The 27,949-nt window shown below is 59.4% G+C and overlaps 1 protein-coding gene across 1 annotated transcript in view; it reads right to left on the bottom strand.

Moving 5' to 3' along the window:
• LOC123830642 (contactin-6-like) overlaps positions 1 to 27,949 on the bottom strand; it is a 174,809-nt gene that overhangs the window by 74,291 nt on the left and 72,569 nt on the right. Inside the window, 2 exon segments of the mRNA XM_045857110.1 lie at positions 6,093 to 6,188; positions 25,559 to 25,734. Of these exon segments, the coding sequence (XP_045713066.1) occupies positions 6,093 to 6,188; positions 25,559 to 25,734 (272 nt within the window).

Below are 27,949 nucleotides of genomic sequence, written 5' to 3'. Positions count from 1 at the left end.
CGCCGTCCACCGCGGCCCCGGGGGCTGTTGGAGCCACTGGCCGCTGTGGCGAGAACGTGGCGGGGCAACCCCGGGGCGCCCTGGGCCGTGGGAGGCGGTGGCTTCCTGGCTGAGCAGGCCACGCTCCCTAGCTGAGTGCGCTGAACCGTGTCTCGTTCTCCCCGACGCGTGTACACTGAACACCAGCAGGGAATGCAGCCCGTTCGTGAAACCTCGAGCAGGGGACGCTGTCCACAGCGGCCTCTCCGGCGGAGCCGAGTGTCACAGCGAGCGCGCGGGCGTCAGGGTGGCCGGCAGGGCTGCTGGCGCCGCTGCTTCTGGGCTCCACCCCCCCCACCCCGGGGCTCCTCCTGTGGGTGGGAGAAGCCAGGCTGCCGTTGCCAACCAGTTCCCCGGCGAGTGCTGGCTCTGGGGTCTGGGGCTCCACCCTGACAGGTGCTGAGGTCCACAGCACACTGGGGCTCCTGGCGCGGTGCCCGTGTTCGATGACGCGGTGCCCACCCCGGGAACACCTGCCTCCGGCAGCGGCCGCCTGGGGAGGGGGGCGCCCCCGGTCACAGGCTGCGGACTGTGTGGGGCGGGAGGCGGATAGAGGTTTCAGCCCAGCCTCCTCGTCTTCCGGGGGAGTTTGCAGAGGGGACACAACGGTGCCACCAGTGACCGGGGTGCAGAGGCCCTGGGGCAGCCTTCTGGGGTGGCTGAAGGGGCCCCGTGGCTCCCTCTCTCCATGGCCGCCTCTGCACACACCCCCCCTTTTGCACAGCCAGCCTGCAGTGGGAACCTAATCTATTTGGTTTCGTCACCAGCCCCTGCCAGCTCAGTGTATATATATTTTTAATGGGGGAAGGGAAAAAAAAAAAAAACCTCCTGCAAATTGGAAGTTTAAAATCCTTCCCATTTGGCTTTCCTTAATTAAATGTATAATTCATGAACCACTTTACCGGAAACCATTGCTTTTTAAAAATATTTCGGCCGCCGCGCACGCCATCATCTCCCTGGTATTAACGGCCGTGGTGCCCGCGCCGGTGACGAGGCAGCAGTGTCATTACACCCCAGTGGCCACGGGTGCTTCCTCAAGCGCCTCTGCAGCCGCGTGACAACGGCCTCCGCAATCGCGTCAGCCCCCGAGCGGCAGCCCCGCGGGAAGCCGCCAAGGCCTCTGTCTGCGGCTCTCTCAAGCATGCGGTGGATCCCATTTCCCTGGAGCACGGTTGTGTTTTGACATCTCTCGCAGCCCTGTCTCTTGCACTGCGATACGTAAAAGGCAAACACCAAGGATACGTGCAATTAGGGCCATTACACGAGCCGCGGCTTTTATTGGCGGGCAAGCACCCCGTGTGAAGGGGGCCGCAAAGGACGGGCTCGACCCCGTGGCTGCTGCTGGCTCTGAGGAGCGGGGATCAAAACCGGCGGCGGGGCTCTGGAAGGAGAAAACGCACCAGGGGAGGCTTTGAAGTGTGGCGCTCAGATTTAGTGGAAAACCCCCCTTTGGAACGTTCCAGAAGGAGTGTGCTTTACTGCAAACCGTGCACGGCGCTCCGGGTTGGATGTGACGGGCTTTCGGCCGTAAATCGCGGTTCTGCCGGCTCAGCTGGCAAACACTTAATCCAAGGAAAATGATTCCTTTCCTGGCCGGAGCCGTTAATAGCGGCGCTAAGCCGCAGAACCGCCGGCACCTTTACGACCGCCCCGATTTGAGTCCCTATTTGTCCCACAATTACTGCTGGGCCACCTGGGTTTTATGGGTCCCTCCTGAGTTACGGCCTCCTGGCCCGGGTTCCTCTCGCCGCCTCATTCCGGCCGGCCCCCCGCAGGAGGAGAGAAAACACAGCCCGCTTTGGGGCGACTGCCTAGGAACCCCGGATGCTCAGGATGAGGGCGGGTGGTGGAGGGGCGGGTGGTGGAGGGCCAGGCCATCCCCTCGGGGAGACCCCTCCGGGGGAGGTAAGGGATGGGGTCCCACGGCGGTTTCCGGCGCGGGGCGGGGGGGGCGGCTGTCTGCCGGCGATGTTCGGCAGTGTCCTTGGCCCTGTTTCACTCACCCTGCCGCACGGCCATGCTGTGCAGGGCAGCGCCCCCACCAGGGCGCGTCCGCCCGACACGGGCAGCGGTGCCGTGGGGTGGACCAAGGCCGTGCGGGCGGTGGCAGGCTGCCGGGCAGGAGTGCTGCGGGGCGGGCTGGGCGTGAGCACACGCTCCTCCTGGGGCGGGGTGGGAGCCGGCAGTGCGGGGTGGGGGGCAGCTGGGGGCCCGGAGAACCGGCTCTGGGACTCGGGGCGTCCACGGGGCGGAGTGGGGGCATCATCGTGGTGGTGCCCGAGCAGTGCACTGGTTTTCAGAAAGCGAGTCTCCCCTCTGGGCAGGTGCGCCTGTTCCCCGGGAGACCTGGCCCCACGGGCGCTCGGCTGGCCTGCACGACTCGGCAGTTACTCAGATCGCGCCAGCCCAACCCGGGCCACGGAGTAGATGCTGGGCTGCTCAGACAGGGCCGCCTTGACCTCCAGACACGCAGGGGCTCAGCGTTCTCAAATGACCCCCTTGACCCCTGCCCCCACTGGCTTGCGAGTGGGGTCAGATGTCACACCCGTGACGAGAGGGTTCGGTTCAGTTCCGTTCAGCATCACGGCTGACTTTCGAGGAAAGTGACCTGATCCAGTCCGTGAGCCCCACACGGGATGGGGCTCCTCCTGGCCATGGAGACCTGCCATCAGAGGGAGGTGGCATCGTCGAGGAGTCCCTGTTGCTGGCTTTGAGCATGGACAGGGACGTGTGGCAAAAATGCAGGCAGCGCTTGAGAGAAGATGCCGGTGGCCCTTCACCTCCGGCCAGCAAGGCGGTGGGGACTTTCGTCCTGCAACCGCAAGGGACCAGATTCAGCCAACAGTCGGGGGAGCTCAGCAGACGGCTCTTCCTCAGACCTTCCGGAAACGAGTGTCCTGCCGTCACCACCCGGCTTCGTTCCCGTGAGACCCTGAGCGCAGAGCGCAGGCGCACGGAGCCCCGGGCTGCAGACCACGGGACCGCGTTCTGACAGGTGGGGTGGGCGCTGCGTGGGGTCTTCTGTCCACAGCAATGGGAAACTCCATCTCTCTACCTACCTACCTACCTACCCACCCCTCCATCCATCGGAAACCCGCCACGGAAGACAAACCACGAAGACGGAAAAGATCTCTGTGTCTCTGGAGCTGGCCCCCTTAGCCCGGCTGCGCAGTTTGCAGGCCACCCAGCCAACACGTCTGTCTTCTTCCTCGAAGTCCCTCTTGGCCCAACTCGCCCTCACAGGAAGGCGAGGCAGGGAGAAGAACAGGAACTCTTTTAAAGGAGCCACGTAAGACACCCTGCAGCTCTTGGCCGATCCGGAGGTCTGAGAGCGGACCCCGGGGGTTCACGGGGGAGACCGCCAGCGAGTCCCCCGCCCACCGGTGTTTCTTGACGTCCATAAGCCCTGCGTGGGAATCTCGCCTTCATTGGCTGACGGAAAAACCGTTCACTCCGTTTGTCGGAATCTCGGCTTCCTCATTTAAAAATGATCATTCTCCTGCCTGGCGTACCTCAGTGGGTTCAGCACGGGCTGCGAACCAGTGTCACAGGTTCAATTCCCAGCCAGGGCACATGCCTGGGTTGCAGGCCACGACCCCCAGCAACTGCACATTGATGTTTCTCTCTCTCTCTTTCTCCCTCCCTTCCCTCTCTAAAACTAAATAAATAAAATATTTAAAAAAGAAAACTTTGCTTTAACAAACAAACTTGTCTTTAAAAAAATAAAAAATAAAAATTATCATTTTTACTTACTGGACTAGTGCGAACGAGGGACTAAATGGAATGCCTTCAGACGGCTGGTTCCGGGCAACTCGGCAGCCGTTAGTGTCACTGATACGTTCCCCCTCTAACTAACGGACGCCTGTCTGCATCACTGCGCCAAAGGCACCTGCCCGTGTCCCCCGCCCCCGTTTCGACCTGGGAGGGCCGTGGAGAATGGAAGCATGTGCCCCAGACGCCAGGCTGGCAGCGACGAGAGAGCCGTGCGTGTCCTGGAGCCCTCGGTGGGGAACCTCCTGCGACACCTGCGTGGAGTCGGCGCTGACAGGTGCGTTCAGACCTGGCTAGGACTTCACGGACGACGTGGGAGAACGTGGCCTCGGGCCAGCCCGGCATCGCCTGCTCGGAGCAGGGGCTGGTTCCTCGGTTAGGAAGCCTTCGCGTGTGGCTGCTGGCGCATCTCTGGGACTTGACCTCCCCGCCCGATGCAGAGACTCCGCCCCCCGTCCCTCCCCGCCCCCCGCCCCCCGTGATGAGGGCCTTGCTGGCTTCGGAAGGTCACCGTACTCTCGAACGCTGGCAGGTGACCAGGTGGGACAGGAAAGGGTGTCCTGCCTGGCGGCCTCTTTAAAATATGACCATCGTTTGCAAATGTTTGCATCTCTCATCTCCCTGTTTGGAGGAGGCCCTGCCACCTGAGGTCACGACCCCGGAGACAAGTCCGCTGCGGTTGACAGACGAGTGCTGTCCTGGTTCCGCGAGCTCCGGGACGCTATTGGTCCGCCCCAGACGGTGGTGCGGGAAACGTTGCGGGTGGCCTGCGACATGCTGGGTGGGCAGAATGCCCCCGCTGCTCTGTGATGATGTCGGATCAAACCACCGTGGGGTTCTAGTTCATTTCCTTTTCTTTTCCTATCTGCCTTTCACGATGCTTGGGGGAACATGAAAAGGATGGAAAGACCTTTTCAGGTTTTTAAGGAGTCTTAAATACGACTTGGATTAACATCACGGGGAAAAGGAAACCGGCTCCCACAGAGGCCGCGAGGGGCAGGGCCTGCTGCGGGCGGGGAGCTGGAGGGCCTGGTGGGTGGGCGCTCAGCCCCCTCGGCCGACCGGCCCCGCGACCTGGGCACGGGTCCTGAGCACCCCCCGACCCCCGACCCCACTTAGCGACGAGAACCCTCATCGCCCCTCCCTCACGCAGCTGCGAGGGCTTGAAGAGGCCGATGCACAGGATGCACTCGGATCCGCGCTGTGTGCGTCCTTGCTGTCAGTGTCGCCCTGACCGGCACGCAGTGCACACGGCGGGATGCGGGGTTGTCCCAGAGCGGGCGACTCCGGGATGTGTCTGCACTGCCTCCTCCGGGCTCACTGCTGCAGGACGCTCTACCAAGTTTACCAGATTGGAGGGATTTGACAAAGTACAACCCGAGGGACAAAGAATCAGGAATCCCTGGAAACACTTCCAAAGTCGAGACTGGCATTCGCAGCTTGAGTTCTCCATCGCCGGAAGCCATTCTGATTTGGCGCCGCCCGGCCTTTGCTGCCCACGGATGGGGAGGCTCTCCGCTGCCCACGGTGGCTCATGCGGCGTCGCTGACGGGAGGGTGGAGCTGGCCGCGCCGCGGAGCCCAGTGAGAAAACCGGAACAGTCCCAGCCGCCGCTGCTGGACTGAAGCACCGCTCGCCCCACCCATCAGTCTGCGCTCAGTGGCTCGTCTACCACTTCCGAGGGCCCTGCCACCTGGGTGTGGCAGTGGGTGTGTCTGCTCCACCGAGGAGGAGACTGAGCCTGAGGAGGCTGAGTGAGTCGTCCCCGGACTGCAGGGCGACGGGCACCAGGTCGCAGAGGGACACCCCTGTGCGTGCTCACGCTGCAGCTGCGGGTCACGCGGCCTCCTCCCAAGGACAGGCTGGTGGAGTGGCTGCTTGAATAATTGTTTATATTTTAAAAAATATTTTATTCATTTACTTTTAGAGAGAGAGGAAAGGAAGGAGAGAGGAAGAGAAGCATCCATGTGTGCTTGCCTCTCACATGGACCCCACTGGGGACCTGGCCCACAACCCAGGCCTCTGCCCTGACTGGGAATCGAACCAGCAGCCCCTTGGTTTGCAGACTTTGCTCAATCCACTGAGCCACACTGGCCAGGGCTGCTTAAATAATTTTTTAAAAGAAAAGATTTGGATTGGAACTGTTCGGGTGCTGTTGGATGAACTTGAAAGGCTCTCAAGGTCCCTCCGATTTGACGAAGGGCTGCCATGGGCTCAAGGCCGATGGATGGAAGCACGTCCCCGCGCGACCCCCCGCCCGCCCGCCCGCCCGCCTGCCGTACCTCCGGAGTGGGGCGGCGGGCCGCAGAGCAGCACCACGCCCTGGCCTTCCCGGACGGACACCGCGCTTCGCGCTCTGGTTTCGAAGTCTTCGATATCTTGGGAAACAAAGAAGAGCAGGTTTGGGGTTAGTTATTGTGCAAAAATTTAAAGAAAAACCAACATTTTAAAGGAAACTCGTACACTGTATTAACAGTCACAGACGCCCACCCTTGGCGGGCCGGGAGACTCAGGGGCTGATGGGACTCGGTCTGTAGGGGGAGGCGTGCGTTAAATCACTCGCCGCCTGCGTGCTTTCGCTCTCCCTGCAGCCTGCAGCCACCGGGACACTTTCCTTTCGACCCCCGGTGCGCCCTCTCCCCGCCTGGGAAGGGCTGATCTAGAATACGCCCGGGCTCGCGGGCCCTGCGTGAGCCGGTCGGGTGAGCGCCTGTCTCGCCCGCTGTGGGGGGGGGGGGGCTGTGGGAGTGAGCCCGCAGCGCGGGAGGGAGGGAGCGAGGGAGGGGGCGGTTCTGTGTCTGAACCCGGGAGGAGGAAAGTGTGTCTGCTGATCCGCCTTGGGGTCTTCTCCCCGCCCCCCCCAGAGCAGCTCTGCGGGCTCCCCGCAGCGAGGCCACTCCCGACAACATCACACACTCCCGGGGGTTCGGTGTCCGTGTCGGAAGAGAGCTGGCTAGCGACCCTGCCCGCCCACCCGTCTGAGGGGGGTCCCTCTGCCCGCCTTCCTGAGAGAGGGCCACCCAGCCTCCAGGAACAGCCAAAGTGATGGGCTTCTCTGAACTTTTATTTTTTCACCTGGAGAATCCCCTTTTTTCTTTTTTTTCTTTTCTTTTTTTTTAAAAGATTTTTATTTATTTATTTTTTTAGAGAGGGAAGGGAGAGAGAGAGAGAGAGAGAGAGAGAAACATCAATGTGCGGTTGCTGGGGGTCATGGCCTGCAACCCAGGCATGTTCCCTGGCTGGGAATCGAACCTGCGACACTTTGGTTCGCAGCCCGCGCTCAATCCACTGAGCTACGCCAGCCAGGGCCCCTTTTTTCTTTCACTCAGTCGTTTAACGCATGTGTAGTGAACCCTGACAGGGAGGGTGTTACGGGCTGGCCACGTATTAGCGATGAAGCGGGCACACACCCGCCCTCTCTGTGCTCACGCTCTAACAGGGGAGGAGGAAGAGCAGCTCACACGCACGCACACGCACACGCACACAAACACAACTCACACACTGGTGTGTGTGTGTTGTTGCCCGGGCCTCTTCCCCGCTCTCCCCCACGGAAATAGACTTGCGGACCGGATGTGCCTTTCTGACCAGAGGACCCATTTCCCGGACATCTCTGCCGCTGCCTGCGGTCAGCGTCAGTGATGCTGGCCGATCCCGAGTGGGAGGAAGTCCCCACCCAACCCGGGACCACCTGGACTGCAGAGGACCTGAGAGATCTCACTGGCGGCCCAGGGCCCCTCGGCTGGGGGCCGCCAGCAGCGGCCTGGGGCACAGCCACGGCTGCACTGGAACACCAGCCCCGGCCCCAGCCCACCGTGTCAGGGACCGGTAACCAGGACATGCTGAACGGCCCTGGCGTGGGATGCTGCCTGTGACTAGGGAGCGCGGATTGTATTGAATCAAAGGGCGGCCGTGGGACTCCTTGGAAAGTGAGTCGTACTGTGGAAAAAAAGCGCTAAATGTTGCTCTGATGTTGTCCCATTCTGGAAAAAATAAAGTAAAAACCTAAATATGAGCATTTTTTTAAATTGGTGTAGAGAGAGTTATTGGATGATGACTTTCACCTTGATTGTGTCAGTGGGATGAGTGGGGGCCGTGAGAGTGAAAATTATTCATTCTTTACTCACACGTCTCTCGTTTAAAACACTATAAAGATGATCAGTTAAGAGCTTTTTTAGGTTTGCTTGTTTTAAATCACTTGGCTGTGATGTCACAGAAACATATCATCGGTGAGGGTCAGAGGAGTCCGTTCCAGATCTCTTCAGCGTGCACCGCCCTCGAGCCGTCCGAGTGCCCGGGCACCGGGGCTGTGGCACCCGTGGGCCCTGAACTTGGAGGACAGACAGGTCCAGACGGAAAAGAATGGCGTTTATTAGCTTATGGGCAGTGCTGGAAGCCGTGGGGATGGGTGTCAGCCCACAGGGTGATGCGTGAACTTCTGGCGTGAGCGGTTCTGTGGAAGTGATCTAGGACCAATCACTGACAGTGCCCAGTGTTTATAAATAGAGGGTAGAGGACTATGGAGACAGGACAGGAGGGAGGAAGAAAGGAGGGAAGGAAGGAAGGAGGGGAGGGAGAAAGGAAAGAAGGAAGGGAGGAAGGAAGGAAGGAAGGAAGGGAGGGAGGAAGGAAAGAAGGAAGGGAGGAAGGAAGGAAGGAAGGAAGGAAGGAAGGAAGGGAGGGAGGGAGGAAGGGAAGAAGGAAGGAAGAGAGGGAGGAAGGAAGGAAGGAAGAGAGGAAGGGAGGGAGGAAGGGAGAAAGGAAAGAAGAAAGAAAGGAGGGAAGGAAGGAAGGGAGGAGGGAAGGAAGGAAGGAGGAAAGGAAGGAAGGGAAGGAAGGGAGGAAGGGAAGAAGGAAGGAAGGAGGGAAGGAAGGGAGGAAGGGAAGAAGGAAGGAAGGGAGGAAGGGAAGAAGGAAGGAAGGAGGGAAGGAAGGGAGGAAGGGAAGAAGGAAGGAAGGAGGGAAGGAAGGGAAGAAGGAGGGAAGGAAGGAAAGGAGGAGAGAAGAAAAGAAGGAAGGGAGGAGAGAAGGAAGAGAAAGAAAGGAAAGCGGCAGAAAGCAGCCTCTAAGACACGGAGTAAGAGGTGGGCAGAAACGCGTTGGTCTAGGTGACGTGAAGGCCCCGTGCACCCTTGCCGTGGGTTTCCGAGGACGCGCGGAAGGGGCCTGAGGACAGAGTCACAGAGGCCCCGGGTGGGGGTGTGGCTGTGAACGGAGGTGAGATGCTGGAGGAGCACAGGGGTTGCTGGGGCTGAGGGGGACACGGCGACCACGTGGCCAAAGAGACGGTGATCCGGGGCACAGAGGAGGGTGACGACCCTGTGGATCCCCAAGGGGCGGGGGGTCCACGCTCCCGTGGCGGGCTGCCTTTGGGAGGACGGAAGGAAGGAGGAGTGAGGGCAAGAGAGGGCTGTGCGGGTGCAGGGCGGGCTGCGGGGCCGGGCGCCGGTTAGACGACAACGTCTTCTGGCGGGAGTTTCAAACTTCTCAGTGGAACCGAAGGGAGACTGCCAGGTGGATCGGCTGGGGAGACGGAAGACCCGAGACGCACGCCTGCTTAGCGGAGCCCTTACGGGGACCGAGTAATCTCACGTGTCCCGAACCAGCGAGCGGCAGCGGGAGGGCCCGAGGCGCGGCCAGGACGACGACTGGGACAAACCAAGGCACTGGGCACTCGGTCGCCTTCTCTCTCGCCGCCGCCGCCGAGCTCGCACGCGCAAATCCACGAGTGCACGTTAGTCAGCTAGCACGCTGCAGCCCCACTAACGCGTGTCACAGGCTAGCGGTTCCGCTGGAAGGTCCACGCCGCCGGCCTCTTCGAATCTCACCCCCCACGTCAGTGATCTCCGCGAGCGCTTCGCTTGCTGTCCGTGAGAAGCGGAGGAGCTCAGGGACCCCGACGCCCCAGTTCCGACCCAGGCACCTCAGAACCCCAACACGCAGGCCACCTTCCAGCTCGCATCCTGCAGCGGAGCCCAGCCTCCCCTCCCCGCCCCTGCCCCCTGCTCTCCACCGGCTCCGCGGCTGGTTTTCTGACTCGGGGCCTGGCCTGCCCGGGGTGCTCCTGACGCAGGATGTTTAACCAAACGCGCCCCCTTTCCTCCCCGGCCGCAGCACAGCTGCAGGAGCCTTCCTGTGACGGCACTGCCGCCGTCTGGGCCGGGGGTCCCTCGTGCGGTGGGCGCGCCGCCCCGTAGACTGCCCCTCAGTGGGCATCGGGCGAGGAACTGGGGTGACAGCAAAGCACCTGCGTGCTGCACTCGCTTCTGTTTCCAGCAGCAGCAACAGCGGGGGATTTTGACGTTTGCTTTTCTGCTGTCACAACTGAAGGGCCCCGCTGAATTGACGCTACTTTTTGATGGTCACAGAACCGGAAACCGCCACAAAGGAGGAACAAACAGGCTGCTGAGTGATTCTGTGACCGTCACGAGCTCTGGGTGGGGTCCCTGGACGTCCCCCCACCATGCTCCACGCTCCGGCAGGTCCACCAGGCTCCCTGTACCCGGTGGGGAGCGGGCGTCGGGCCTCTGAGGACACCAGCGACAGGCCGACGTGTTGCATTCGCCGCCGCTCGCGCCGACATCTCTTCCTGCCTTTTGTGGCCACAGCCGGGTGTGAGTCAGCGGACACGGGAGGGAGGAGACCAGCCTCGCGGAGAAGTCACCCAAGTCCCGTGAGCCGTCAGAACAGTCATCCGAAATGGTTCTCGGTCACAGGTTTTTAATCAATACTCCCGATGCCAGCGCCGTTTAACCAACCGCCCACGGAACAGAGACGAAGCATCACGGCGCCATGTTTCAGTGCGGCCCCGTCCCCCGAGAACCTGCCTTGAGCGAGGTCTGTTTTGAGGGCCCAACCTGGTTTCCGAGTTCCCTCCTGCCGGCTGGAAACACGAGGAGGTTCGGGTCATCTGGAGGCGAGGGTCGCTGGCTGCGTGAGGGGCCCTAAGTGCACCCCTCCGATGAAACGGCCTTTGCTCTGGAAACCTCAGAGGACCCCACAGTCGGTCGGTTCTAGAAGCAGAGAGGTCACCGAGAAGCACTGCCTCCCACGTTTGTCCGACCCACCGTCCAGCAGGAGAGCACCGCCCAGTGAGAGGTCGCCCCACCCCCAGACGGGCTCCCGTCCTGTGGTGTTGGGGAAAGTCCCGTAAGGCGCAGAGGTGACCTGCCCCGGCTGCCCCCGTGCACAGAGCCAGTCCTGCTGCGCCAGCTGCTGCTGAGGCCCCGACTGCCAGGGGCCGCTCTCGTTAATCCATCTGGACGGCCGGCCAGGGCTTACGGAGCCCCGCGGTTTTATCGCCGGTTCTGGAGGAAGCGTTTGGCAGAGGCGGCAGCAGCAACGTGGCCGCGGACCAGGCACTGCCCCAAAGAGCAGCAGGAAGGGCCTCGCCGCGGCCCGTAAAACGCGCTCCGAAGAGTCCCAAGGCCCTGTGCTCGCCCCCCCGCTCCCGGAGCAGCCAAGGAGCAGCGGGGGGGGCGCCGAGAGGTACTTAACACCAAGTCCAGCGATGCCGCCGCGGCGGACAGTGTCAGACTGCGGGGAGGAGACACTGTGGCAGCGGCCACGCTCAGGGATGAATCTGCGCGTCAGCAGAGCGAGAAAACGGAGACCTGGCTGCCGAGGCCTGGGGACCGCAACCGGAGGAGGTGCTGGGAGGTGCCAGCCTGATGCCCAAGGGGGCCCAGGCCTGCGACCCCCGTGAGCCTGGAGGGAAGGGCCAGGCCGGGTCTGAGCCAGTGGGGGGTGCGGGGGGGCCGGTGGAGAGGCTGAGGGCAGGGGGCACTCAGCAGGGCGGTGCGCGTGCTTCCCGGGGGGGCCCAGGGCAGGCGGGCTGTTCAAGACCCGAACCATAGGGTTAGCTGGGCCTTTCTCTGCTTTTGTGTATGAACTATTGCATTTCAATGTTTAAACTTTTCCTTCCTTCCCTCCTTCCCTCCTTCCTTCCTTCCTTCCCTCCTTCCCTCCTTCCTTCCTTCCCTCCTTCCTTCCTTCCCTCCTTCCTCCCTTCCTTCCCTCCTTCCTTCTGTCCTTCCTTCCTTCCTTCCCTCCCTCCTTCCTTCCCTCCTTCCTTCCTTCCCTCCTTCCTTCCCTCCCTCCCTCCCTCCCTCCCTTCTCCTTAACATACCAAGAACAACCACCCTGCCAGACACTCAGGGAAGGGTCTCTGACCGCCGAGGATGGCCGAGGAACACGGTGTCCCCCTCACATCCACTCAACAAAGGAGGAGACTGAGGTTCATGAAGGACCCCCCGAAACTGGCCAAGGACCACAGCTTCCCCACAGCAAGACAGGACGGGGGGGGCGTCAGGGTCTGCAGCCCCCACCCCAGCCCCCCACTCTCTGCCCTCCAGGTGCCGCCGGGCCGCCTGGCCATGCACACCGTGTACACTCCGCACACACGGTCACTCAGCGTTGCCGACAAACGAACAAAAGTCTGAAAATCCAGTGCTTTTCCCGAGTTGTGCAAGCCCCCGGGCTGGGCTGGGCTGGGCAGGGGGCACTGTGTTCTCAGGGTTCGGGAGCAGCTCTGTGCCTGACACCCTCACTCCTCTGGGCCCTCGTTTCCCCCTCCAGGGCTGTTCCTCGGTTCATCCTGGCTTCGTGTCTCCTGTGTGGCCTACATACGGAGATACCCCACCCCATCCCCGTCCCCAACCCCCCCCCCGGCACACTGATGAGGGGCACCTGTCACTGCACTCTGCGCCCCTGCCGCCTGTCAATCCCGGGGTTCCGGGAGATGCTGCCCGAACACCTGAGCATCCAGGGTGAGAAACGGGGGTCTCAGGAGACCTCCAGCCCTTCCCCTGCCGTTCCCGCTTTCAGACCGCCCCCCCCCCACATCCTCCCTGTCGGTCCTCTCTGTCAGGAGCCGGGCCACCAAACCGCTCCCACTTCCCTGGGCAAAGAAGTCGCCTGCCTTCAGCTCCGATCGCCTCGCTCAGAAGCTGACGGCTGCACCCCGGCTCCCGCCGCTCGTGAGCAGGGGCACGGAATCCAGTGGCCGGCACTGCGGCCCCAGCAGAGGCGACTCCAGGCTCCTACCCAGAGTCTCGCCCCAGACACGCAGCCCGGGGGCGGCCCTGGACCAGGGGCAGAGCCCATTCCCATCCTGTGCGCCCCCAGTGCGTCTCAGTGACCGGTGGCTTTAAGGGCCTGAAATGGCATTTTAGGCTCTAAGAGTTCTGTCCCCCTCCTTCTGGCCTCCCACCGTGGACTGCCGCTTCCCCTTTGCGCGTCTTTCTGAAGAAGGCGCAGCATTGGAGCGGAGTGGGGGACACGAGGGCGGAGGAGCCCGGCCCACTCAGGACGCAGGTCCTGTGCGGAGCGGTGGGCCGCGTGTGCTGCTGCCCTGGTCGGCAGAGGAGAAATGGCAAAGATGCCGAGAATAATTCTCTAGTTCCGTGTTAGTCTCCCAGAATGCCCAGATACGTAAACAGGCAACTTTAAATCACAGCGCTCTCGAAGAATCTCAGGACACTCGAGGAAGGTTCTTCTGGTTCCGGTCCCTCCCTCAGGTCTCACCCCGGAGAGGAGGCGCCAACTGGTCCGAGTCCCTGTTTCCTACATCTCGGGGGGGTTGGGAAGGAGCTGCAGTTCTTGATGTTGCGATTCCTCTTCCCAGCCTGGATGAGGCGTCACACGAACAGATCCCCGCTCAGACCTGGTCCGTCACCCATCGTCACCCCGAGGTGCCGTGGATGTGGTGCTGGCACCTGTGAAGCGGGGTGCTCCCCAGCAGAGCTCCGTAAGGTGGCACGACTCGGGCCGAGGCCGCCCCACGCTGCTGTCGCACCCCGTGGCTGAGGCCGCAGCGCCGCCCGGATACCGGACACCGGCTTGGAGCGCATCTAACTCCCACGCGGGAAGTAAGAAGGTATTTTTAGAGTTCCTGGTGTCAAACCCACTTACATTCCCAGTCAACACCTCTGCCTTTCATCGGTGTGAGAGGATCGTTATAAAAATTCATAAACGAGTGGTTTGTTTCCCGGTGTCCTGGGCGCCGCGGATTCTCTGACAGCCCTTTTCTCACGGGTCCAGAAGGAAGAGGCAGAGCCGTAGGCGGAGAGGGTCGTGCGGCCTCTTCCGCGAGCCCAGCGCGCTGGCCTTCGGGGCGAGCGTTCCCAGGCGGGGCAAGGACACAGACAGGGGATTCTGGCTGGCGCGTTACCACACGCACGTGAGACTGCGCTTGAGTTTCGGAGAACTCGTCGGTCTGACGGTGGTAGGAGCAATGCCGCTTGTGACGGCCAGACGTGGACTGTCCCCAGGGTCCCGATGTCACAGTCCCTGCCGTCAGGCCGGGTGAGGGGCGGAAGCCGGGGGCGGGGTGGCCCGACGGTGCTCGCACAACAGAGCCCCGCCCATCAGTGCATGGACGGTCACCTTCCGTCCAGGACGGCAGAGGCCTTGGCCCGCAAGTCAAGCTCTTGCTACGTAGCCCTGGACCGGCCAGTCTGGCTGGCCGGTCCGCCGTCAGCAGCTCGCCTTCAGACAGACGCCTCTGTCGAGCCGGCCGGCCGGGGGCCTGGTGCCGCCAAACGGGGGATCTGGGAACGGAACAGAATCCCCTCCTGTCGAGGTGTGAGGGCAGGCGGACCCGGCGTCGGGGCGAACCGGAGCTGTACATCCTGGGCGGGCAGCCGGGGGCACGAGAAGAATAGCCAAGGGGAAACGTTGGGAACGTGGAGTTTTAACAGCTCCCGTCTCCGGTCACAAATGAAACTCCTCCTTCTTTTTTTTTTTTAAGATTTTATTTATTTATTTATTTTTAGAGAGGAAAGGGAGGGAGATAGAGAGAGAGAGAGAGAAACATCCATGTGCGGTTGCTGGGGGCCGTGGCCTGCAACCCAGGCATGTGCCCTGACTGGGAATCGAACCTGCGATGCTTTGGTTCGCAGCCTGCGCTCAATCCACTGAGCTACGCCAGCCAGGGCCTGAAACTCCTTCTATCTGAAGAGCTGAGCTGCTTCCACGGACACCCTTTCATTAGAGGTGTTTACGAGGATCGTTCCAGTCCCTGCCACATACGCTGTGCTCCGCCCGGCCGGGCCACCGCGCGAGATTTATCTGCGCTGCACCGGTGACAGGGAAATAAACTTGCTGATTTCATTACTTTCTGCTCAGAGAAATCCTTGCTTTATTGCCAAGCGTTGACACGTCCTCCAGCACCTTGGCCCTCTTCCCTCCTGCCCTCCAAGGACGGGCCGCGCCAGCCCAACACCCCCTGGGCGCCTGCAGGGGCCTCCGACGACGCATAGGGATCCCAGCCTTGCGCTGCCAAGGAAGTCGGGCGATAAAAGGGACTTGTCCACGCCACAGGTAAAAGTCTGGGGATAACAGTCTCTCCCCCCACCCCGCTCCTTTCACAGTATTAACCCTCATCAATCAGGACCCAGCAGCCCTGGGGCCAGGGCGTGCCTCACTGTTCACAGTCCCGCATACTGCTCTTCCAGCACAGCGGGCGGGGGGGGGGTGGTCTGTGACGAGGCTGATGAGGAAGAGCAGATGGCAGGTGGGGACGGGGGACGAACAGACTCCCGGGCAGGTCACCGTTGACACAGTTACCATCTCGAATGCATTGTCAAACGTCTGATAGTTGATGTATCAGCCGAAGAAAGTCAACTAGAAACAAGGTTATGGCTTTCCGGTCAAGATGGCGGCACAGGCAGCTAACCCTAGCCACACCGGCCGGGGTTGAAGGAGAGGGACCGAATGCACTCAGAGGCGGCTCCCTCGGAGACCCCCGTCCGCACGCGACCTACTCCCCGGGGACGGAAAGCACCAGAGATGAGGAAGCTCGGGGCAGGGCTGCCCTTGGGAGAAGTGTGTCTTCCGTCGGTAAGGGGCTTTCTCTGGAGGAGGAAGGCGGCCTCGTGGTCCAGCCGGGGCTCCGCAGAGCAGCTGCAGCTGGGGCTGCCCCCCCCCGGCTGGGGGTGGGGCGGGCCAGGCCTGGCCCCCGGGAACCGACACTCAGCCCCTCCCCTGTCCCTGCGCCACCTCCACAGCGAAGGGGGACTTGGATTTTCGTTGGAAATAGGGCTCCGTCATTGCCGGCCACTGAATAAATGAAAGTGAGGAAGGTCCCCAGGATGGAGATGGGGAAGAAGCTGGGTCTTTACCTGCGGCTCGTTACAAAAATAGGTTCAAGGTGGATCAAAGACCAAGTGCGATCAGTGACGTCACAAGACTACAGTCAGTTTTATGATGTTGGACTTGAGGAAATGCTTATATCTGTGCCCCAAAACAAAAATTGTAAAGAAAATGAGAGGGAAACTGAATTACAAAAAAAACCCCAGTTTTACATGCTAACAATTCTGTATTAGAAAGATACCACAAACAAAGTTAAAATAAAAATGGAAATATTTTATGTAATTTATCATAGACATATATTAATATACTTAGAATAAATAATTCCTGGAAACAAATAAGAAAAACCTGAACGTCTCAGTGCAAAACTAGGCAAAGACCGTGTTCAGAAAATTGTCAGAAGAATTCCCAGTTTCCATCAAGCATAAGAAAAAGTTCAGTTTTATTACTCATCCGGGGACTCCAGGTTGAGACAACAAGTCACTCCTCGGAGGCTAAAGGGAAGGTCAAGCGATGGGTACTACTGGGAGGGGCCGAGAAAACCATGCTGCCCGCCCCCGCGCGGGTAATTGGGTGTAACCACGTTTCAAGGGCTGTGAGTCAGACACCTTCACCTTTGAATCTAAAACCCATTTTCCCCAGCAGCTCAGCTTCCTATCACCTACTCTAGGGCCGTAATCGGTTGAACGAGTAAAGGAATATGTAATAGGTACTTATTACATCGCTGTCCAGTGGTGTCTAGCAAAGCCCATTAACTGCCAATTATGTAAAATAACACCGTAAAGCCATATAATCAGGTGCTATGTAGCCATTTAAAATCATGAGCACGTCTATCCATCTTCCTGGATGCCTGATAATTGGAATTATCTTGGATTTATTTCTGGGCCCGCCGTGTCTTTGGGAAATGTCACTCCTGGTGGCTTCCGGCTCCCGGGGCGTCGGTGACACTGGACGGGCAGAGCGTCCGCAAGCCCGCGCGGGGTCAGCCTGCGTCGTCCTTCTGCAGCGGGACCCTCGGATCCGACGACCCATCGTCTTGGGAATTCAGCTCTGAGCTCCTTCCTCCAATGCATTCTTCAGGCCGTCTTCTTCACGGGAAGTAGTCCACACGCCAGCTTTCTGTGTGGCCACCTTTGGGCACACCCTCTCGCACCAAACCCACACCCATCAGCAGCAAATGTCACTCAGTGCCGTCCAGGATTTCCACGGCAGCACGCCCGCCCTCCTGCTCCGGCACTGCTCCCCTCACCCCTGTGTCCTTCATTCAATAGCCGAGTGGCCGAACAGACTGCCGGGCCGGTCACCATTGACACAGTTACAATCTCAAATACGTTTTCATACATATCAGCCAAAGAAAGTCAACTAGAAACAAGGTCACGGCTTTCCGGTCGAGATGGCGGCACAGGCGGCTAACCCTAGCCCCCCATCAGTCCCTGGGCAGCCCGAGGGGACGTCACACATCCCAATGCCCACTCGGCCACGCTCGGCACCCTCTCCCGTGAAATCGCCAGGACGGCTCCCTGCGCGAGCCCCGGGCACAGCGCACAGGCAGAAGCAGGGAGCCCTCCACTCCGGGAGGCCGAGAGGCAGCTGGCAGAGGCGCAGGGCGCAGGCCCCAGGCCCCGCCGTTCACATTTGATTGCTTTGGCTCAGAATGGCTGGAATGACTAAAGTAAACCCTTCGTGCTCGAGGGAGAAAACCCTCGCAACAAGAACTCTGGTAGCTCTTCAGGATGGGATTTGTGGGAGAATTAAATGAGGGTTATATAATCTCCATTCATAAAAATAGAACTGATTTATGCAGAACGACTCATTAATATGCATGGAGCGGATCTCTCCGGTGCAGGATTCGCAGGAAGGGGGGCCGTCGCCCTGCAATTGGCCGGTGAAGCCCCAGGGGCAGACCCTGGCGGCTCCTCACTTGCATCTCCGGCCGTCTGAGCAGAGAGGAGGCTCCCAGGCCGTGTGTCTGGCCGGCTGCACAGACCCCTGGCTGGAGAACCTACTGCTCAGGCACACTTCCCCTTGTCCTTTACTCCGATGGCATTCACCCTGTTTGTCGGTCTTGTTTGTTTTCGAAAGTGCCTCTAGTTACATTGAGCAGATGCACACAGGTAGAAATGGCCTACCTTGTCCCCAGCTTCCACATGTGTCCGGCACATAGTAGGTGCTTAATCACCGCAGTATTTGGCCGTGGGGATGGAGATGAGCATGGCCACGTTAGAGTGTGGGAATAAAGGCCAGCACCTGCGTCCCCGCTGGGAAACGTGACTGCAGCTGGTCTCTCTGACGTGGGGAGGGGTCTGCAAGGAGCCCGCACGCACCCACAGAGGTGCCCCGTTTCACCGGACACCAGGAAGCATGAATCAAACCGAAGCGGGGTGCCAGTAGAGAGCCCCCCCAGTGCTGCACTGTAAGTAAGGCCGGCGATAGCCGTGCTGCCCAGGAAAACATCGCTGGGGGAAGAACACATTGATAAAGTCACCGTGGGTGACAGCCAGTGCTGTCTTCCAAAGTTGTGGCTACGCATTCCCAGACAGCAAGTAGTTCTCTCCAGGGTCCCCACGACAGCGACGTGTGCGCTGGACGGTGCAAGAGACAGAGGAGTGTGCGGCCGCTCGCCGCTGCCTCTCCGCACACCCGCACTGCGGTCACGGCTGCGGCATCTTCGCGCAGGAACCTGCGGCTGCAGCGGGCGTGAAGGAGCTAAAACCGCCCACAACCACGTGGGCGGGCCCCGCCAACACTGCTAGACGAGGCCAGACTCGAAGGGACGCGAGTTGTATTGTCCACACGCGAGTCTATAAGGCAATGTTTAGTTATAAGTTGTACGTCCAGAGAGCGGGCGGGCAGGGGCTGCGAGCAGGGACCCGGAGGGACCCCAGGGGGGCGCCTTCTGGGTGGTGGCGGTATCCCGTCTCTGCACCTGGCTCGGTGACGCGTCCGGGAGCGTCGGTGACGTGACTTGGGCTGTGCTCCGAGGGTTTGGCACTCGGTCAGGACAGCGCAACACCGCAGACCCCGGTGCCGCCCGAACCTTCTCGTGTCTCCGTGCGTTCAAGTCCTTGATTCTCATGTGCTGTGTAGGGAATAATGAGCACCTACTGCTCAGGAGCCTCAGGAAAGGCGCCGTCTGATTCTTCAGCGCAAACAGGATTTCGCTGCGTTTCCCGACTCAGTGCGTGAACGTCAACGGCAGAGTCTCTGAGGGCCTGGCTCGCGCCTCCTCAGAACCACGGGCCGAACGGCACAGAGCACGGACCAGCTTCGGGTGCCTCTCTCGGTTTGACGCGTCCGGGACGCTCAGTGCGGACGGGACCGGCACCGCGCCTGCCGACAGCTCCCTCTCCCACCCCCACCCGCCCTGCGGCCTGGGCGTGCGGCTTCACCGAGCAGACCAGGAAGGGGTGGTCCTGCCGGACGGAATCAGAGGCGGGGGCGGGGGAGGCCGGGGCTTTGCAGGAGTGTCGTTTCTGACGAGACACATCACTAGGCGTCCAGCAGTGACGATGAGGGGAAAATGAAGATAAAACGCCGGATAATCTACTTCCCTGTTGGTTTCAAAAGTAAATGTAATAGTGGCTCGCGATAATTCAACCGCGGGGCGGCTCGGAGTCCATTTGTTCGGGACGCGAATTAGTTCTAAGAGCAAAGACAAAGCTTTCTCCTCGGTGTGGTACCAGTGGGTGGTGACATTATTACTGCATTAGGACGAATTCAAATATTAAATTCGTGGCAACATTATTTAGTGCTGTTTCCAAAATGAGAATGAAAAAGAACGATACTAATTTTCAACTTTCTTTGACTTAAGGAATTTAAGAAAAAATACTCCTCTGCCTACTTTAACTTCTGATGTACGAAAAAAAAAAAGGTTAAAAGCCATCTGACATTTTCATTTATAATTAGATGTGCATTACTCACTTCACACACACTGCACAATTATCAGAGACTTTCCATGTTCCAAATGCATTTTTAAGTGTTATTTTTAAACTCCTTCTCCTGGGTCTTAATTTCTTTTTTCAGAGAAAAATTCACTTGATCACCATATCATCGGGATCATATGTAACTGTGTTTGCATTTCTTATACATTGAAGAAAATGTTAATACATTCTGGAGTGATCAGAGCCCATGGGGCTTTTAAATTTTATTTTTAAATATGAGGATTCTTCTTTTCTCCCAGCGAGCAAGGGACGGAAATAAAAGTGCGCGTCACCTCCAAGCGTGCGGACAGGTTAGAAACCCTGTCTAATGGGTCAAAAACCCTGTATTACAAGTTTCATCTGGAGAACTTTGGGCTGTCTGGGGATACGGTTTTTGATTCACGTGGATTCTGGTTTGCTTCCTCTATCAACAATTTAGCGTATTTACTATGTAAATCCTGTGTCGGTTGCAGGGTGGGTGACTTCCGCCCCGAAGTTAGTTCTCTGTCTGTACAACACAGTTTCGAAGCAATTTGAACGTGCAGAACAAGGTTGAAAACCATCGCGGGTGTAAACCCATCCGTCCCTCGGGCGAAAGAATCACGACGACTGGAAACGTCCAGGTGTTCGGAGTGAGAGGTTGCTACGCGCCGACCTCGCGCCGACCGAACCAGCCCCGCGACGCGGGGCGACAACCCTTCCACCTGCTCTTCCAGGTGCGGGGGCTGCGGCGTGGGGTCCCCCGACGACACGTGTGCCGCCGTGCGACACTGTTAGCGACGCCGTTAATGCCGCAGACAGACACGCCGGAGGGAAAGGGAGGTGGCGTTTTGCAAAGGGAGCTTGTCCGCAACTCCACATCCCCGAACGCATCGACCCGACATTTCCTCTGCAGGGCTCGGTGCACCGGCAGGGCGCCCTCTGCCGGGCCGGCGGGCGAGCAAACGGGAACCTCTCTCTGCCTTCCCCGCGCAGAACCGGAGCACACGCGTGGGGGAAGCGGTGTCCGCGACTGAGTGGTGAAAGCACAGGGCCCGGGAGTCCTGCCGTGAGCGACTTTTACCCCACATGTTTATCTGTTCGGCCCTAGAGTCTACGTGATAAGAGTCTCAAGAAAAAAAAAAAAGAGCCCCAAAATGCAGCCCAGTGAAGCCCAGGTTTCTTTCAGGCCGCCCACCTTTTCCCTTCTCGAGGGTGGCGTTCACCCAGCAGGGGCAGGCACCCCGCCCCCTGGCCCGGGGCGGAGGCGTTCACGGAGGCCGTGTCCCCGCACCCTGCGCCCCGCAGGAGCCTGGGCACTAAGGGGGGCTGTGGGTGGCAGAGACGAGCCGAGTCTGCCTTTGGGCTGCGGTCCTGTGGGGCGAGGAGGAGAATTCACACCGAGAGCCACCGGTTTGGGGGGCCGGCACGCCAGGGAAGAGCGGGAGGGCCTGTCGTGTTTGAATCGTTCCCCGAACGGCGCTTAAGCCCTCGGGCGAAGGGGTCGTGCGGGTCTGGTGGCCTAAGCAGGGGCCCCGGGGGTGTATCTGGTGACAAGAGGTGGCTGACCCAGAGGTCTCGTCCCCGGGACCCGTGGCAGGGAGGCTCCAGGCAGCAGACTGCGTCACAGGCTGTCACAGGCTGTGTCGGAAGCTCACGCCAGGGCTGCGTCGGAGCGGCTGAACTTCGGGACACACGGACAGACCAAAGGCGTCAGCCGCCTGGAGCCGAGACCCGCAGCGTCCGTCCCTGGATGGGTGAGGCTCTGAAGGGCCGTTGGGCCATTCGCGCCCAAGGGCACAGTGACCTTGCTCGGTTGACGGCCAGCGGTGGCGGGGGGGGCGGCGCGGCTCTTCACTGACTTGCAGCTCTGCTCTGGTCCCTGGAAACGCACAGGAGCGGGGCCTCCAGGCCCCAGGTTTCCGTCCCGCAGGGGGTGGGGGGCGCAGGAGAGGATCGGGGCCAGGAAGAGGGCTTCCCGGCTGCTGTCCACTGCAGCCCGACCCGGGGGTGGGGGCAGGGCCTGCTGGGCATGCTGCCTGTTCAAGGGGGTGGGGGCAGGGCGCACCCAGCTGCCCCCCTCGGGCCCTCCACCAGGCTGACTGTCGGGCGGCTCCGGCTCACTGGCCGGCAACGCTGCGCCCAGACCCGGTTACAAGCGGAGAGAAGGCCCGAGGCCGGGCGCGGGCCGGGTCGGAAAGGGCGGCGCGCTGCGGCCCGAGAGCCTCCGCGTCCGACCTTCACGCTCAGGTTGCGGCCGGTCCTCCGCCGGCGTCCTTCATGGGGGACCCGGCCCCGGGGGCCCACGGGCCCCTCGACCGTGAAATGGGAACGGGAGCTGCTGTCCCAGCGGCTGTAACCCAGGTCAAGAAAGGTCATCTGTCAAAGGGCTGAAAAGTCGTGACAACAAGAGCACCACGACCCAGTGGGGAGAAAGTGTTAGAGTGGGAACCGGAAGGTTTCTCTGTGCGAAAACGGGAACAGTTTGAACTCTGCAGATGTCTGGCCAAACTAGGGCTTTCACGTTCCTAGTACCTGCAATGGGGGGGGGCTTCCCCCATGACCTCAGGTGACCTGTGACCTCGGTGACACGTGACCTCAGGTGACCCATGCCATTGTCCTGTGAATGCTGCCACAAGGCTCAGGGTACAGATTTCAAGACAGAGGCTCAATGTCAGAGGGGGCCGACCCTCACACTCCCGTGTGACTGAGCATGCCCTCAAACTCGGGTCTGTCCGATCAAAAATCTGCACGTTTTACCGTCACCATTCCTCCTCCCCCACCAAAAGACACGGCTGGGGATTTGCGGTGGTGGCCGCGGGCGCTGCACACGGAGGCCAAGGCAGGAGCCGTGTGCATTAGGAGCTCTCCGTCCGGCCAGAGACACATCGGGGCCCCGCCTTTTCCGCACCGAGAACCAGGGCCCGGCACAGAAGGCTCAGTCTCCTGTTTGCAGAACCAAGACGGAGGGACGGACCCAACGGGCAGGACCATTTTCAGTCTGCAGAGTTCTCGTCGCGCGACTTCTTTTGAGAACTGCGGTGAACACACATAACACTGGCCGTTCTGACCCCTTTTAGTACACAGTGCAGCGGCATCGGGCACGCCCGCACCATCGAGCGGCCGCCGCCGCCGTCGCCTCCAGAACTTGCTCATCTTCCCAGACTCGAACTCTGTCCCCATTTTTTAACACGGACCCCCGACCCCCCAGGCCCACCCCCTGGCGGCCACCGTCCTGTCCCGTCCCTGTGAGTGAGTTTGCCTCCCGGGTCCCTCACGTGAGTGAGTCACTCAGTGTTCGTCCTCCCGTGCCTGGCCGGTCCCACTTGGCGGGCTGTGTTCAGGTTCCTTCCGCGTGGCAGCAGGCGCCACAGTTTTATTCCTGTCTGAAGGGAAACACCATTCTGCTGGAGGCGGAGACCACGTTCTGGTCGACGCATTCGCCTGCGGCTGAACATTTGTTTCCGCTGTGTGTCTCTCAGGACTGTCGCTGCCGAGGATGTGGGCGTCAGACACCGGCTTTCGACCTGCCCTCAGCTCTCTGGGGCGGCAGAGCTGGGCCTGCGCTCCCCTTGGTTACAGAAGGCCTCTGACTCAGGGTGAACCCCACTCGAGTGCAGACACAAAGGCACTCATGAGACGCAGGAAAGGAAGAGAGAGGATTTATGCACGGTTACACAGTGTGCGTTGTGTTTAAGGTAGAGTCACGTCACCAGGGGCCATCGCGCCCAAGCCAGAAGGCTCTCCGCGGCCCCAGCAGGGCACACTCAGGCCCGGCCACGGCGCGGCCACTGCGTGGACGAGGCAGGACCTGGTGGGCCCGGGTTCCGGCTTTTTAAGTTCCAGAAGCCTTGAAGTTTGCAGAAGGAAGATTAGCTAATGGATGTAGGCTTCCTTCTGCATGGATAGTAATAGAAATGCTTTTAGGGAATCAACAATCACACACCTTTCAGCCAAACAAGGAGGATTTTATGAAGAGACAGGAGAGTGAACAAAGACAGGAGAATTGATTTCTCCCATTCACCCAAATGAAAGCGGACACTTTCTCCCTGATTTAAACCTTTCCTCTTTTGTAGAGAAGCAACATATATTTTAACTTAGCGGAACTTCTAGTCACATGTATTTTTAAGTCAGAAAAGAAGTTTAAAAATGACAACGCAGTCAATGTAAGACTACGTTTTGTTGAAAATGGGGACAAAGGAAAGGAGGAGGGGCAGGCGCCCCGAGACGCGGCGCCACGGTTTCCGGCAGCAGAACACAGCTGTTGTCCGGAACGGAAGGAACCCGAGCCCCAGAGAAACGGGGTTTGTGTGGGGCTCCCTTGGCCAGAGAGGCAGACGCCTCCTTGCGGGCTCTGATTCCAGTCTCGGGCCCCTCCAAGGTCGTTTTCTGTCCCAGCGGGAGACACACACATTTGGGGAGCATCAAAGTCTGTGCAGCAATTGCCCACTCCTGTGAGGTGCATTTCCCATCAGCCAGTCGCTCCCTGTCATCTTCCAGGTGGTGATCCCGGCGGAACTGCCGGAGAGGAGCATGGTCGCCGCCCGTCCCTAAGTCTCAGCCTGACTGCCCGCCCGCCCCTGCGCAGGGTGCGTGGGGCTCTGCACGCTTTGCTCTGTTTTCCTCTGTCCTGCGGGTGTAGGCAGTGTGGGCCCCGTCAGACACACTGTGCCGAGCACGTGTGTGCGTGTGTGTGTGACCACGTGCATATGCATTTACATACAACATACAGCGTGTGTGCATGACCAGATGCACACACCTATACACACACATGTATATATACACATATATTCAGAAACAGGGCCAGCCCCCACATGGTCAGCGTGAAGGGAGCCGTGCGTGGACAAGGGGTCTTTGGAACGTGAGGCCTCGATGGGACCCCGTGGGTGCTCAGTGGGCCCCAACCATCCAGGCAGCCATCTCTGGCGGCTGAAGCAGTCCCACAGGGTGGGCTCTGGACACGCATTTCACTAATAAAGTCTCAAAGCAATTACTCTTTGAAGTAACAGACCACGGCCCTTTCCTTGAACGCTCACCCTGGGCCCTGTGAGTCCTTCTGGGGGCGGCCGGAGGTGGAGGCGCGGAGGGCGCGGCGGCCGCCCTCCCCTTCACCGCCTGGGCAGAGAGAATCCCTCCCCAGCGCAGCGTTCCCTGGACTCCACAGAGCGCATCTCAGTCCCCAGCCACCTCCGCGTGTGAAGGATGTAAGAGACACTGTGTCTATTGTTCATCTGCGAATGTCCCCAAATGTCACCGAGGTAATTACTGGGCTGACATTTATGGGGCGCAGCTGGACACTGCTCAGTTAATGCACAGCCTGCCTCTGGCGGACACCGCACCGCACCGTGCGCCCCCAGTCACGTCCCCCGGGAGGCGGACGGCCCCCCCCAGAGTCACCCCTGCCCTCGGCTTCTCCCACCGGGGGCGGCTCGCTGGCACCCGCGCAGAAGGGGAAGGGGAAACCGTCACAGAGCCGATGCCCTTTTCTCAATGTTTCCACATGGGACTTCAGAGGTGTTTCTAAATATAGTCCATAAGCCAGGGTAACACTGCTATTGTCTTCCTTTGTGGGGACAGATTGCGTGTAACCCGGGAGTCTGGGTTCACAGGACGCACGCTGTGAAAACATTTGCCTCCGCGCAGTCCTGTGTGCTGTCAAAGAACGGAAGAGCGGCAAAGCTGGTTTTTCTCCTAAAATGAATAGAGTCAAAATGCTCCATTTTCAGAATCACGGGCATCGCAGGCTTTCCCCCCAAACTCACATGCAAACTGGAGCTCCGCCTTCTGACTCAGCGCCGTGCCCAGCGGGTTGGCGGCCAGGCACTGGTAGGCGCCGCCGTCTCGGTCCGGGCGCGGGCTGCCGATCACCAGGCTGCCTCCGTCCAACCTGTAGTGAGAGCTCCCGGAAAAGCCGAGGTCTCTGCCATTGTGCCTCCACCTTCGAGGGAAGAAAAAAAGCAAATTATGCTTCTAATATAAAGGGTCGGCCACTATTTATTTGTCATACAGGACACGCATTTGTAATTCCAGGGACCGATAAAAAAACCAGCGTGGTTGCATGGGCAGACAATCCCACTAGTTCCACCGAAGGAAACCGGCTTCCCGGCTCAGCAGTATCGACAGCCAGGGCATGGGAAAGATCGAGTCTTCAGGAATGACAAATGTTCCCCCAAAAGTGTACAGAGAGGCAACAGCACCCTTGACAGGAGAAATGAAACTTAGACAATCCGCCAGCAGCACTGGCCTTCCTATTTCTCGAGCAACTCTTCACACACCCACGGCTGACACTGCGAAATGGAACGTCAAAGTGATTTAGGGAGAGGAGCCGGGGCGAGCGTGTGACCGACGGCACGGGGAGGGAGCCGGGGACCCTCCAGAGCCGGTGTGCGGCCGATGGCGGCCCGCCGTCCGGGGCACACCGCTGTCCCTGTTAGTCCCTCCCTGGGGAAACTGAGCTCACAGAAGACGTGTCCACGGTGCTTAAGAAACACCGGACTAACACGACACTTTAACTCCAGACTTGAGAGATTTTCACTAAGGCAGAGACGTCTCTGGGCTTAATTATTAGTGAGCAGCCCTCTGGCCCATGAGCTCAGTGGGAGGCAGGCCTCACAGTGGGTTATTTGAAAGGGCTGTGAGGGGCTTTAGAAATCCCGTTTGGTCGTTTGAAGATGAGTGGAAATCCACTAATTATTTCTAACTTTCACCCCTTCTTCACCCTTCCCAACTTTCATCAACATATCCAGAGCTTCTGAAGTATGGGCATTGCATATTCAATGAGACGCACTCCTAGTGCGTTCCTATAAACCACTGGAGGAATTAGGCACTTAGAAATACTGAACTAAGACCATCAGTCATCTAGTCAAACAAGTGGACGGCGTCTTCCCGTGGAAGAGAGCCAGTTCCCACCCCACGAGCCGGTAGGGTCCTTCCCTGCTTTTCTAGGGTGCTCCAGTCGCACTGAGATCGGACTAAAAGTGTTTTGGTGGTCGGTGGCAAGTTGTTAGAAAGGAATGACATTTTACTGAATTCTTCCAAAGGTCTCTGGCTTTTCTAGGAGCACCTTGAAACATCTCAGGGAGAGGGTCTGGCAAACGTCTACCCCAGAAGAAAAGAAGGAGGGACTGGGGTCGCTAACTCACTATTGGGTCGCTTTCCCGGGCAGACCCTAAGGAAGATGGGAAGTGGTTGGCCAAATAGCAAACCCATGAGAGGGTTAGGGCCAACTCGTCATGTGTGAATTATTTACCCAATTCTTGTGCCTGTCAACTTCTTTTTAATGAAAGGAAGTTGGAAGACAACAATAAAAAAAATACCACGCTTCACTTTCCTGCGCTTCCTGCTAATATTTTTTTTTTCCCTAGAGAAATGTGTGCAGTTTCTTGCTCTCGGTGCTGGCAGAAGCACATCGGGAAGAGTGTTATCCTCAGGCCTGTCTCGCCCCTGCCCCCGGTCTCCCTGTCACCCCAGTCTCGCTGTCACCGCGGTCGCACTGCCGTCCGGGGCACAGTCTGTGGACCTCACGTCCCCTTTCATTTCAAAGCAGAGGAGACGCGGCACTCACTTTGCCAGGTCGCTTTAATTTTGAAATCAATCACTGGAATAACTGCTGTCATCATTACATGCTCCTAATTAAGCCCAGTAATTGTTTTTCAACACAAATTCAAAGTGCTTGGCTTGGCGGCAGCAAATGAATTTTTCCGCGGCCTCCCCGTAATCCTTCTAATCACTGCAGCAGGACGACGATTAGACTGCACACACAGGGCAGGGGCGCGGCGCCGGGGTGGGCTGGGTCCCGGCTAACGGGCTCCGGTCGGCGGAGAAGCCGTGGTCACGAACTCCAGCGGGCGTCGGGCACACGTCACCGGTCGGACCGAACGCCGAGGAGAGTTTTCTCATGGTGCTGACGAGGAAATAGGCTTCAGATAATTATTTTAAGCATCTAATTAATATCATACTAAGGCCAGGAAACATAACAGATTTTAATTAAAATCGTGACCTTTGGCTGGGAGCACCCTTCCCTGTTGAGAAGCTGAGCCCTCAGTCAGGAACGGGGTGACGAGGGGCCAAGGCCGTCTGCTGCCCCTGGAAAAGGCAAGTGTGTGAGTGTGAGTGAGTGTGTGGGGGGTGTGTGCGTGTGTGCGTGTGTTTCA

Source organism: Phyllostomus hastatus, unplaced genomic scaffold (genome assembly GCF_019186645.2).
Source record: "Phyllostomus hastatus isolate PE091 unplaced genomic scaffold, TTU_PhHast_1.1 phas_scaffold_129, whole genome shotgun sequence".
Lineage (NCBI taxonomy): Eukaryota > Metazoa > Chordata > Mammalia > Chiroptera > Phyllostomidae > Phyllostomus > Phyllostomus hastatus.
The sequence above is the reverse complement of the archived record's forward strand: the minus strand, read 5'-3'. Positions and strand labels throughout refer to the sequence as shown.